This window comes from Mustela nivalis (genome assembly GCF_964662115.1).
Source record: "Mustela nivalis genome assembly, chromosome: 9".
Taxonomy (NCBI): domain Eukaryota; kingdom Metazoa; phylum Chordata; class Mammalia; order Carnivora; family Mustelidae; genus Mustela; species Mustela nivalis.
The window spans coordinates 67,758,048-67,771,330 of record NC_139028.1 but is presented as its reverse complement, the minus strand read 5'-3'; the positions used below and the strand labels follow the sequence as shown (position 1 = coordinate 67,771,330).

General features: G+C 41.9%; 1 protein-coding gene and 2 pseudogenes across 3 annotated transcripts; all 3 read right to left on the bottom strand.

The window, feature by feature from the left end:
* Nucleotides 1-3,634: 3,634 nt before the first annotated feature.
* LOC309873699 (regulatory solute carrier protein family 1 member 1 pseudogene) lies at nucleotides 3,635-5,562 on the bottom strand (annotated as a pseudogene). The gene has a single exon. The product of its transcript is annotated as a regulatory solute carrier protein family 1 member 1 pseudogene (transcript).
* Nucleotides 5,561-6,739, bottom strand: LOC309840229 (protein DDI1 homolog 2 pseudogene; annotated as a pseudogene). Its single transcript has one exon. The product of its transcript is annotated as a protein DDI1 homolog 2 pseudogene (transcript).
* A 5,293-nt stretch (nucleotides 6,740-12,032) lies between these two features.
* On the bottom strand, nucleotides 12,033-12,992 carry LOC309840108 (olfactory receptor 56B2-like; the record flags this gene model as incomplete). The annotated part of the gene is made up of 1 exon (XM_082682176.1): nucleotides 12,033-12,992. The coding sequence occupies one exon, from the start codon at nucleotides 12,990-12,992 to the stop codon at nucleotides 12,033-12,035; it is 960 nt and encodes a 319-aa protein (XP_082538302.1).
* Between the last annotated feature and the right edge of the window lie 291 nt (nucleotides 12,993-13,283).

Below are 13,283 nucleotides of genomic sequence, written 5' to 3'. Positions count from 1 at the left end.
GTCAGTCACACATGTCTATATAAACATGAGCTGATGGTTAAACCAACCAAGTTTTTATGGCTTTTACTAGAGATAGAAAGCTGTGCTAAGGAAGAACAGGCAGGTTCCATTTTAACTAGTTATCATAAAATCGGTGATAGAGTCTCATGTATCTTTCCATTTTTATGCAACCTTCTCTCGCTGGAGAAATGCTTTGGGGGAAAAACGCATGGGTTGTGTCTTCCTTTAGTACATATGGAGGCAAGGAGCTCTGGGAGGTTTCAGAGGCTCCAAGGCAAAACAATTTTAACACCCACCACCCACCATCTATCCAGTTCTCTTTGCCAAGCAACTGGTTATCTTTTTACGTTAATGGCTAAGGCCCTACATGTAGGATGAAGGCAACTGGCTGATGTCAGGAGGCCTACACAGGTACAAGTTTGGAAATCATTTTTATCAGCTCCAGTGGGCAAAACCTACAGGCTAGCCATTAGCTGTCTGGTCACCAAGCACACTGCTACACACCCGAATCGACTTAGGGTAAACCGCAGAAAAGTCATATAGGATAATTTTCTTCTCTCTTTGGTGAATAAACAGAGACCACCGTTGAAGGTGAGCGCTGACCACAGAAGCGTCCATGACTGGTCGTGGCAAAGCAGCTGTCCAGTAAAGTGGCCCATTACTGTCTAGGGCTGACCAGTATCAGTCTTGTTGGCAACCTGAGGAGCTCACGATGATTTTATCTTATTTTAAGAGAAGTTAATCTTGAATTTATTCACTTTTTAAAGTAAGTCTAACTTTTTTTTTTTTTTTTAAGTCATCTCTACACCCAATTTGAAGCTCTAACTCATGACCGTGAGATCGAGAGTTGCACATTCTTCCGACTGAGCCAGCCAGGCACCCTGAATTTCTGCACTTTCAGTAAAACTGACCATGAAGGTTCACTAGTGTCATGTTCCTTAATTCCCTTTGTGTTTTAAGAACTGCAAAATTTAAAAATGATTCAAAATCCTAACAATAAACACTGCAAAATTTAAAAATGATTCAAAATCCTAACAATGTCAACGATTTCACTTTCATACAAATGATGGAGCAGGAAATATGGTTTTGAAAAATCTAAAGCAATTATACGTTGAAAAGTAAATGATGACAAAGGACAAGGATATTTGGCAAGTGGGTTCAGCTCATTCATTCAAAGGAATCCTAACAAGAATACATGTACAGCTATAGGCCTATTCAATTTTCTCCTAAAAATAAATATACATATGTAAAAAGCTGTTATAATAAAACCTTTTCTGGGCTGATAGTCTACATCCCACCCAAATCTCTGCACTGTAAAAACGGAGTGGCCTTACCTCTGAGCAGTGCACCACTGCCCAGACAGAAGACTAGGAGGCCCAGCTTCACGTAGAGGCCTTTTAGGAGGAGTCTGTTGTCACCGATAACTTCCCCTACCTCTCACCAATCCCACTTAAAGATTTATAAGCTTAGAGTAAATTCCCAATTACCACCCATAAAACAAATACAGGGGCTGTTGCATTGCTACTAGATTTTGCTTCAATCATAGCGCCAATTACTTAATTACAATCACAGCTCTAAGGGTTGGTTGACAGAAATCCTATATGCAGTTTCCTAGTGCATCTTATGTCTTTGGTGTGGGGCAGACAAAAGGGTCTGCAACATGTAATTGTCTATAAGAACACGTCAAGACCACCTGGCTGACCCCCTGTTCTAAGCGCCCTCTGGGAAACAGTAAAACCACAACTCCTTCTGTCAACCACCTCAACTCAGAGGGTCATGATGAATCTGTGTGACTTTCCATCACATCACTAAAGTCTTATCACACACACACAAACATCGCAGTAAAGGAAAAGAAGATGGAATAGGGTAGAAGAGAAACGTCTCTAAGCGCCCCCCCAAATTAAAATTTCAAAAACTCCTGAGATATGAGTCTCTACTCTGATTGTGCTCAATGACTCGAATTCTGAGGGAAAGAATAAACTTCCAAAGAGAGTAAGAATTTAGACAAAACCATTTAACACTGAGTTCACGAATCACCCTTTCAAAACATCTGTTTTGAACACATTACAAACTACAACTTGGAATCAGGAGTCGTTCTCAAAATTCTTTTCAGTAAAACCAAGATTTCAGATTCCTGCTAGGTATGTAAGAGAGTTTCTTTTCCAGGAAAAACTACCTTAAATCTATCCAGTAGGATTATTGCACAGTGGGGTCCACAGGACAATGGTTTCTGAGGGCTAGTCCTCATATAAAAAAAGGCCACAATAAATACGTCTATATACTATGCCCCACTCTACCTTGACATCGTAAACACAAATATGACATGTCTTGCTTTAAAAAAGAAACTCCTGAGGAAAGAAAGGGATGGAAATCTCTACCAAGGCCACTTCAGTCAGAAACTGCAGTTGCTATTTCCGGTGCCATGAAGGACATCAACACAGAGACTTACCATTCCAAGCACCAAGGTGAACCAGTGACAAGGTTATCCCCACTTCACAATATTCCACTCAGATCACAGCTCAACCTGAGCTTTAGAAGAAGTTCCTAGTAGATGAGCTTTGAAAGGAAATCAACTGCTGGCGAACAACCCACTAGCGATCTTTAAGTTCATCAGCATCACTAAGGGTTGAGGGGTGATCAGTAAGATGCTAACAACCCCCCACCCCAAGTCAATTCCAGTGTTTCTTGGCCATTTTTCACTCGTGATTCTTGAAGCATCACCAAGATATTTGCAAATGAAATTACAGACTCTTCCCTTTCCTGTCTGGGTAGCACCATGTTTCACTCTGATGCGGACTCCCCCACCCCCTGCAGTGTCCCACCCCAAATACTTGGCAATCCATGCAGCAGCCTATGATGCACAAATCAGCCCAAGTTCTAACCCTCCCACGTCATTCCATAAAAAGGTCAAATCCTAATCACACGAATAAAAACATACCACTCTAGGAAATATTATTCAATTATCCTTCAATTTCCTGTCATAACTGATGAATCATCAATACACAGAGCACTAAGTGTAATTCCAAACACCAAACCATGTGATCCAGTTTGCAAATGGACAACTGAGATAAGTCATACCTTGCCTCCAGCACAGACACAGCCAAAATGGGAAGTTGATCTGCATTTTAGCTGCACGGGTGGTGGGATTTCTCTTAACTTCTGCTTTTTAAAGCATTCACTCTTATTCTAAAATGGTATGCTATACACAAAACCATCAATTTTATTCCAGAATACATCATCTTAATGATAATAAAAAGCTTTTGTATGCACATACTGCCAATACATTTTAAAAGGCCCAAATTTTAACAAAGAGAATAGACAAATTCATCAGACAGGAGACAAGTTACTTTGGCTGAAAAAAATCTTTAAAAAAAAGTTTGGGAGAAGGGGGTGGGATTATGGACATTGGGGAGGGTATGTGCTTTGGTGAGTGCTGTGAAGTGTGTAAACCTGGTGATTCACAGACCTGTACCCCTGGGGATAAAAATATATGTTTATAAAAAATTAAAAAAAAAAATCTGGCTCAACATTCTGCTTGCAGGTTTCTACATATACTGTATATGTGGTGAGTGTGTACATGTGTAGTATAGCTTTTTTGAAGGGAATGGAGTATGGTCAGCCCCCTGCTCCATGGTTATGTAGGAACTACAATGTTCTTTGCTAGCAAAACAAGAAGTGCAAGGTCTGCATTTGCACCAACTCGATGCAAAGCCCCAAGAGCTTCCTGCAAAGTGAAGCTGGCATGGAGAATGCGGTTAATGTCTATGGCGGGAAAAATTAATGGTGAAAGAATGGAGGGACTTGCTGATGGCTGGCCGGGAGGTGGTTCAAATTCAAGACGTGACTCTGCAGCTCTGGGACAGACAACTTCTCTGGTCTCTGGCCTGTCTGGCACTGGCTTCTGTGTGCCCTGACCCAAATCTTCAACCAGTATGAGTATGAAACTGGTTTCATACTTCGTTTGCTCGCAAGTGTGACTGACTGTATCCTCCTTGCCTGCTACGAGTTTGGGGGGAATGTCCACACCTAAGGTGCAGTGTGACTGATCAGATGTTTTAGTGGAGGCCAGAGTGGCAGAGCTGCTCTCCCTTCTGGATTCCCTAGACTCGGGGTCACTTTCCTTATCCATTACTAGGCCATTGCCCGGATCCCCAATGGTACTACTTTCGACGGCATCTACTCCAGCACCATCTGAAGCATCTGGTAACTTCTCTGCTCTCACCGATACAGATATCGTGTGATGAAAGGTGACTTGTGAACTCTCTTCATTCTGGGTAACTGTAAGATGCTCACTTTGGGTCCATCTTTCAGAAAGGTCCTTAATAACTATTTGGCCCTTGGTTACCATTTCAGACTGACAGGTAACTTCCCCAGATGTATTTTCTGAAGCTGATTTATTACTAATACCAGAAGTTCATGGAGTTCCTTCAAGGCTACTGTTAGAGATGAGCAGGATTCCTCCACTGACTCCACAGAGGGCTGACAACTGCCACAAAGACTTAAAGAGGGGGAGCAATCCCCATCTTCTTTACCTGTTCCAGACATTTCAGTGTTACTGTCTGGGAGCTGTAAATCCTGTGTGCAAATGGAATTACTCAAAATTTCAGATGAAGGGTTACATTTTGATGGTTCCACTTCCATCAAGGGATTATCTAAGTTGAGAGAAGATGCCCCGATGTCCCTGACACTGGTGCTGACCATGTGCGGAATTACACAGAGCAATGAGGGATTCTTCAACCATATCTACTTCCATAAGTGTTTCTGAATTCAAGCAGCCAAAGCACCCTGAAGGTTGAGTACTTTCTTCTGTACCCAAAAGGTCCACATTCTGTTGTAGCCTGTCTCCTTTCACTGCCATTTCCAAATCAACACTTCTTCGCTGATTCTGTTGCCTTTCTCCAAAAAGCTCAGAGTCCTCTATGTTGCAGAGATGTTCTTGGTCATTTAGAGCATTCGGTTGTCTAACCCCATGCTGTTCATTCCCTGGTTCCTTGTGCTGCCGAAGGCCACTCACCTGAGGCAGGTTCTGATTTTCTGGATGCCGACTCTTCCCACCTAAAAGCCCTGGTGATTCTTGCACCCTAGTGGTTATGACAGGTACACTACCTTGCTGTCTTGTGTGGAGATGAGATCTTGGGCCCTGGGTGCTTCTTTCAGAAGATTTCTCCATGTTATCAGCAACAATGGCTTCTTCGGAGGAATTTTGCAAAGGCAGAACTGGACTGCGGTCTGCTGAAGAAGCATTATCAGGAAGATCCTGGAGAGGAAGATATTCTTTCTTTTCAGAGGTTATCTGGAATTCAGCTGAAGCCTTCAAAGCCTTCACAGCTTTAGGTTCGATGCTGTCAGGGTCACTGGGCTTGATAGGGCAGACTGAAGCAAAGACAGAGTGAGCAAGACTCATAGGATTACCAATCTCAGGACTCTGTCCTAAAGGATGGGCTGGATGTTTACATCCATCTGAAGTTGGTAATGATGACATTCCCAGTGAGGTAGTTTCTTTACCACTTTTCTCTGGCCTGGGGCCCACTCCAGCTGTAGTATACACACACTCCATGCATCATAGCTTCTGACGCTCTGCGTCCTCTACAGACTTTTGAAGAGCTTCTGCTAGTTCCTGGTCTGCAATCTCCTCTGGCCGCATGTCCTCTCACCCAGCCCCATATGCCAACCGGGCACACTCCGGGGAGTGTGGTGGTCTGGGGAGGAAGGTGGTCTGAGAGCCGGTGGTGCTGATCATGAGCACATTTTTCTTGAGGTCAATGGAACACTGATGCTGCTTTAGCATGTCCAGACCCAGAAGTATGTCCATGGGCTACTCCTCAAGTATAGAGAACAAACACGCCAGGAAATCACCTTCAATCTGAACCTGAGCTTGATGTACCCTTCCAATAATTTTCTGGGTGCCCACTCCTTTGGCGATCCCTGCCCACCGATGGTTCACCAGCCTCATTATGTTACACCTTTCTGCACAAGCTTGGCTCATAATAGTCATCTGGGCACCTGAGTCAGTGAAGGCTTTCACAGGGTGTTCGTTTACTTTGCAGTTCGTTTACTTGGCCAAAACTTTCAGGAGCTTCTTCCATAGCTATTGTCATGTTTTCCTCAATGTTCTGTTGCCTTATATCTTCTTCTATTTTTTGCCTGAGCTTCAAAATCAAAAGGGTCAGCAGAAAAGAAATGAATCCTTTTTTGCTCTCTCTGGGCTCTGTCCTGCTGCTGCTCCACCAGGACCCTAGAAAATTTCTCAAGGTTTCCACTGAACAGAGCATCTGCCAAGGGCAGGTTGTGTTCCTTCAGCAAGGACAGCTCATGGGGGTTGGCCAGCAACATGTCTCGGAGCAAGGCCAAGCCCTGAGGAGATGAAGCTATGTCTCCAGTAGATGAGTGGGAATGCTGTGCTGGTGGCTGGCGCTGCAGGGAGCCTGACTTGCCAGGTAAGGCTATACGGAAGTCTATGCGGGGTAAGTTTGGGAACTGCACTGGAGGTCAAGGGTCGGCGTTCTCCTTCTGTCCTAAAATCACATCCCCATCTTTCAAGCCCTAGGAAGCCAGCAATCTGTGGTTGTATGTGAGAGGTCTTTCAGCATAGACAATCTGGCTCTCCTCTGCGTGGATGCCGGACTCGAGCTCGCACAGCGCGCAGAAATTGTGCAGCTGGAAGTCCGCCTCAACCTGGAGGGAAAGTCACCTCGGAGAGGTCCCTCTGCACACAGTACACGGTGAGCAGCATGGCCCGGGCGCGACCCAGCTCTGCTTGGCCCAGCCTCGGCGCTGGGCTGCGGGGCGGCGGCGGGGCCTGGCTGGTGATGCGGGCGAAGGGCAGAAGCTCCTCGCTCGCTCGCCCGCTTGCTCCTTCCCTCCTTCACACAGGCTCAGTGACTCCCTCCCTCCCGCCCTCACTACCAAGCATGGCGGCCGCCACTCGCCTGCGACTCCGGCTGCCTGCTTCTATATTTTTATTTTTAAAGGTTTTATTTGTTTAGAGAAGGAGAGAGAGCATGCATAAATGAGTTTGGGGAGGGCCAGAGAGAGAGAGAGAGAATCTCAAGGGGACTTGGTACTGAACCTGACTCCACTTGGGGCTTGATCTTATGATCCTAAGATCATGACCTGAGCTGAAATCAAGTCAGACATTTAACTGACTGAGCCACCCAGGTGCCCCCAATTTTTTTTTTTTTTTAAGAGAAAGAGTGCAAGTGAGGCTGGAGGGGCAGAGGGAGAGAAAAAGCTTAAGAACCCACCCCCATGTATATGTATTTTTTTATTTCACAAGCTATGTTACTACAACAAATACATAGCATTTTTGCACTGTTTCCCACTATTATTTTATTGAGGTGAAATTCACATACCATCTAATTACTCATTTAAATCAATCAACATTTATGATTGAGTGGCTTTGTACATTTACAATGCTGTGCCACCAACAAAAATATATAATTCCAGAAAATCTCCAATGCCAAGCAAAAACAAAACAAAAAAATGAAAAAACAAAACAAACAAACAAAAAATAAACCCCTCCATAATCATTAACCTCACTCCATATTGATTCATCCTTCCAGCTCCAGACAACAGCTAATTAGCTTTTTGGTTCAATGGACGTATTTATTCTGGACATACCAAATAAATGGAATCATACATACCTGTACAATACATAGTTTTTGTGTCTGGCTTATTTCACTCAGTACAGTATTTACATAGTTCATCTATGTAAAAGCACATATGGGTACTTTATCCTTTTTGTGGATTAATAATAATGCTGTATATGAATATGTCTCAATTCGTACATCCATTAAGCCGCTGATGGACATTTTTGTTCTTTCTATTTCTTGGCTAATATTGCTAATGTGAACATTGGTGTACAAATTGTTTTTAGGAGTCACATGGTAATTGTGTTCAATTTTGTGAATAAATATCAAACTGTTTTCCACATCTCATGTATAGATTTACATTCTCACTAAGAATGTATGAGGATTCCAGTATTTATACAAAATCTCCAACACTGGCTAATTAATAAAATACAGTCATTTTAAGGAATATAGGGTGTCTTATAGTGGTTTTGATTTTATTCGTCTAATGACAGATTGCTCTTGTCTTCATGTGCTTGATAACAATTGCATATCTTCTTTCTAAAATTATTTTATTTATCTATTTGAGAGAGAGCCTGAGAGGGGAGAGGGGCAGATAGATATGGAGAGGGAGAAGCAGATTCCTGCTGTGCATGGAGCATTATGTGGGGCTCAATCCCAGAACCCTGAGATCATGACCCAAGCTGAAGTCAGATCCTTAAACAGCTGAGCCATCCAGGAGCCCCCAATGCACATCTTCTTCAGAGAAATGTTTTTTCAACTCCTTCATCCATTAAAAAAAAATGAGACACATTAGAAAGCAAATAGACAAATGACAGGAGCAGGTCCTATGTTATCAGTGCTTCTATTAATGCATGTGGATTAAACTCTAATTAAAAAAAAACAAAGATTGGTTTTATGCCAGTACCATGCTGTCTTGGTGATCACAGCTTTGTAATAAAGATTGAAATCAGGTAATATGATGCCCCGGTTTTATTTTTGTTTTTCAACATTTCCTTAGCAATTCGGGGTCTCTGCTGATTCCATACAAATTTTAGGATTGTTTGCTCCAGCTCTTTGAAGAATACCGGTGGAATTTTGATCAGAATGGCATTAAAAGTATAGATTGCTTTAGGCAGTATAGACATTTTAACAATGTTTATTCTGCCGATCCAAGAGCATGGAATGGTCTTCCATCTTTTTGTGTCTTCTTCAATTTCTTTCATGAGTGTTCTGTAGTTCCTCGAGTACAGATCCTTTACCTCTTTGGTTAGGTTTATTCCCAGGTATCTTATGGTTCTTGGTGCTATAGTCAATGGAATCGATTCTCTAATTTCCCTTTCTGTATTTTCATTGTTATTGTATAAGAAGGCAACTGATTTCTGCACATTGACTTTGTATCTTGCCACGTTGCTGAATTGCTGTATGAGTTCTAGTAGTTTGGGGGTGGAGTCTTTTGGGTTTTCCATATAAAGAATCATGTCATCTGCGAAGAGAGAGAGTTTGACTTTTTCATTACCAATTTGGATACCTTTTATTTCTCTTTGGTGTCTGATTGCTGTTGCTAGGACTTCTAATACTATGTTGAACAAGAGTGGTTAGAGTGGGCATCCTTGTCTTGTTCCTGATCTCGACGGGAAGGCTGCAAGCTTTTTCCCATTGAGGATGATGTTTGCTGTGGGTCTTTCATAGATAGATTTGATGAAGCTCAGGAATGTTCCCTCTATCCCTATACTTTGAAGCGTTTTAATCAGGAACGGATGCTGGATTTTGTCAAGTGCTTTTTCTGCATCAATTGAGAGGATGATGTGGTTCTTCTCTCTTCTCATATTAATTTGTTGTATCACATTGATTGATTTGCGAATGTTGAACCATCCTTGTAGCCGGGGATGAATCCCACCTGATCATGGTGGATAATCTTTTTAATGTGCTGTTGGATCCTGTTGGCTAGGATCTTGTTGAGAATCTTAGCATCCATATTCATCAGTGATATTGGTCTAAAATTCTCCTTTTTGGTAGGGTCTTTGCCTGGTTTGGGGATCAGGTAATGCTGGCTTCATAGAAAGAGTCTGGAAGTTTTCCTTCTGCTTCAATTTTTTGAAACAGCTTCAGGAGAATAGGTGTTATTTCTTCTTTGAAGGTTTGGTAGAATTTCCCAGGGAATCCGTCAGGACCTGGGCTCTTGTTTTTTGGGAGGTTTTTGATCACTGCTTCAATCTCGTTATTAGATATCGGTCTATTCAGGTTGTCGATTTCTTCCTGGTTCAATTTTGGTAGTTTATAGTTTTCCAGGAATGCATCCATTTCATCTAGGTTGCTAAGCTTATTGGCATATAACTGTTGATAATAACTTCTGATGATTGTTTCTACTTCCTTGGTGGTCGTTGTGATCTGTCCCTTTTCATTCACAATTTTATATATTCGGGCTTTCTCTCTTTTCTTTTGGATTAGTGTGGCCAATGGTTTATCGATCTTATTGATTCTTTCAAAAAACCAGCTTCTAGTTTCATTGATATGCTCTACTGTATCTCTGGTTTCTACCTCATTGATCTCAGCTCTAATCTTGATGATTTCTTTTCTTATGTGTGGAGTTGGTTTGATGTTTTGTTGATTCTCCAGTTCTTTAAGGTGTAGAGACAGCTGGTGTATTCTGGATTTTACAATTTTTTTGAGGGATGCTTGGATGGCTATGTATTTCCCCCTTAGGACAGCCTTTGCTGTATCCCATAGGTTTTGAATCGAAGTGTCTTCATTTTCATTGGTTTCCATGAATTGTTTCAGTTCTTCTTTGAGAGTAGAGAGCCCAGATATGGACCTTCAACTCTATGGTCAATTAATCTTCAACAAAGCAGGAAAAAATATACAGTGGAAAAAGACAGTCTCTTCAATAAATGGTGCTGGAAAAACTGGACAGCTATATATAGAAGAATGAAACTCGACCATTCTCTTACACCGTACACAAAGATAAACTCAAAATGGATAAAAGACCTCAATGTGAGACAGGAAACAAAAGCAAAAATAAACTTTTTGGACTTCATCAAAATCAAAAGCTTCTGCACAGCAAAAGAAACAACCAAGAAAACAAAGAGGCAACCCACGGAATGGGAGAAGATATTTGCAAATGACAGTACAGACAAAAGGTTGATATCCAGGATCTATAATGAACTCCTCAAACTCCACACACATGAAACAGGCAAACATATCAAAAAATGGGCAGAAGATATGAACAGACACTTCTCCCATCAAGACATACAAATGGCTATCAGACACATGAAAAAATGTTCATCATCACTAGCCCTCAGGGAGATTCAAATTAAAACCACATTGAGATACCACCTTACACCAGTTAGAATGGCCAAAATTAACAAAACAGGAAACAACATGTGTTGGAGAGGATGTGGAGAAAGGGGAACCCTCTTCCACTGTTGGTGAGAATGCAAGTTGGTGCAACCTCTTTGGAGAACAGTGTGGAGATTCCTCAAGAAATTAAAAATAGAACTTCCCTATGACCCTGCAATTGCACTACTGGGTATTTACCCCAAAGATACAGATGTCGTGAAAAGAAGGGCTGTCTGTACCCCAATGTTTATAGCAGCAATGGCCACCGTCACCAAACTATGGAAAGAACCAAGATGCCCTTCAACGGACGAATGGATAAAAAAGATGTGGTCCATATACACTATGGAGTATTATGCCTCCATCAGAAAGGATGAATACCCAACTTTTGTAGCAACATGGACGGGACTGGAAGAGATTATGCTGAGTGAAATAAGTCAAGCAGAGAGAGTCAATTATCATATGGTTTCACTTATTTGTGGAGCATAAGAAATATCATGGAGGACAAGGTGTGTTAGAGAGGAGAAGGGAGTTGGGGTAAATTGGAAGGGGAGGTGAATCATGAGAGACTATGGACTCTGAAAAACAATCTGAGGGGTTTGATGTGGCGGGGGGGTAGGAGGTCAGGGTACCAGGTGGTGGGTATTATAGAGGGCATGGATTGCATGGAGCACTGGGTGTGGTGAAAAGATAATGAATACTGTTTTTCTGAAAATAAATACATTGAAAAAATTTAAATAAAAATAAATGCCAAAAAGAACCCCCCCCCCCCAAAAAACAAAAACAAAACAAAGATTGGCAAATATCTGCTGACCACCTCAATTTGACACTGTCTAGGTGTTCTAGACAGGACAACTAGGTAAGAAAATGAGAAGAACATTCCACTTGTCCTTCCCTTGGATTCCTTGAGATAATCAGCATCATTTTTTCAGCTGGAAATCATTCTTGAATCCAAGATTTCAATTATAGTTTCATCACTTTTTATTTTGAAGTTTCATTTTTTCCAGATTCATTTATACTAAGTGAAAATTAGTATTAGTGTTTATGTTCCTTAGTTCTGACATATGCAGTGTTTGAGAATATAATCAATGAATAATATGCAAATTAGAAACGAACTTCACCACTGTCTTAGTTGCCCTTGATGTCCAGCTTCAGAACCTTATATAAGCCCTGCCTGAGCTCCTTGTTCTTGAGTGCATACACCATGGGGTTGAGGGCAGGAGGAATGACATTGTGTAATACATTAAGTAGAACTGGGATGAGGGGAACTGTCATTGTTACACTATGGGTGATGGAAATTACTACAATGACAGTGTAAAAGAACAAGATTAGGATGAGGTGAGAAGTGCAGGTACTTAGGGCTTTGGATGCAGCTTCTGCTGAGTTCAGCTTCAGCACTGAGTGAAGTATCAAAGCATATGATAAGAAAATCAAACCCAGATCACTCCCCATCAATGCCCAGGCCAGAAGTACCTGGTATATGCTATTGATGGTTCTGTCATCACAGGATAAGCTGATGACTCCAAGATTAGAGCACAGGCAATGCTCAATTTTGTTCTGTGAGCAGTAGTGTCTCTGAGAAGCCAACACTGGCACTGGGATGGCAACCAGGCTAATTCTGAGTGCCATGAGCATGGTTGCTTTGACCACAAAAGATTCAGTAACTATTGATGGATAGCGTAGTGGTCTACAAATGGCAACATATCTGTCTATAGCCATACAGACAAAGATACCTGATTCCATGCCCACAAAACAGTGTATGACATACATCTGAGCAAAGCATTCTGGGAGACTGATGGCCTTAGCACTGAACCATAAGATCGCCAAAATCTTGGGCATGATGGTGGTGGCCAGTCCCATGTCTACCACAGCCAGGATCCCCAGGAAAGAGTACATAGGCTGGTGTAGTGTGGCCTCTTGTTTGATGGTGATCAGGATAAGGATGTTGGCAGTGAGAGCTAAGAGGTAGAGCAGAGCCAGGGGCAGGGAGATCCAGTGTTGCCAGGTATGAATGCCTGGGAATCCCATCAGAATAAACTCAGAGACTTGAAACTTAGAGATGTTGGAATCTCTGGGATCCTGGAACATTTTCACTAAGAGAAAAAAATATATATATTCAAAGTTACTATTCTATTTTAGTAACTCTCAGATAGTACTTGAAATAGAGTTACCTAGGTTCATGATACCAAATGGGGATTTGTGTTTATTATTCTCATTCCACTACTAACATTAATGGTATACTATTAAAAAACTGGAACTGTGATAGTGCATTTCATATTATAAGTCATTTAATCTCAAAAGCACTCTATAAGGTGGGACATAAGATTGCTACGTGGGGCCACTGAAGTGGTTTAGTCTATTAAGCAACTGCCTTCAGCT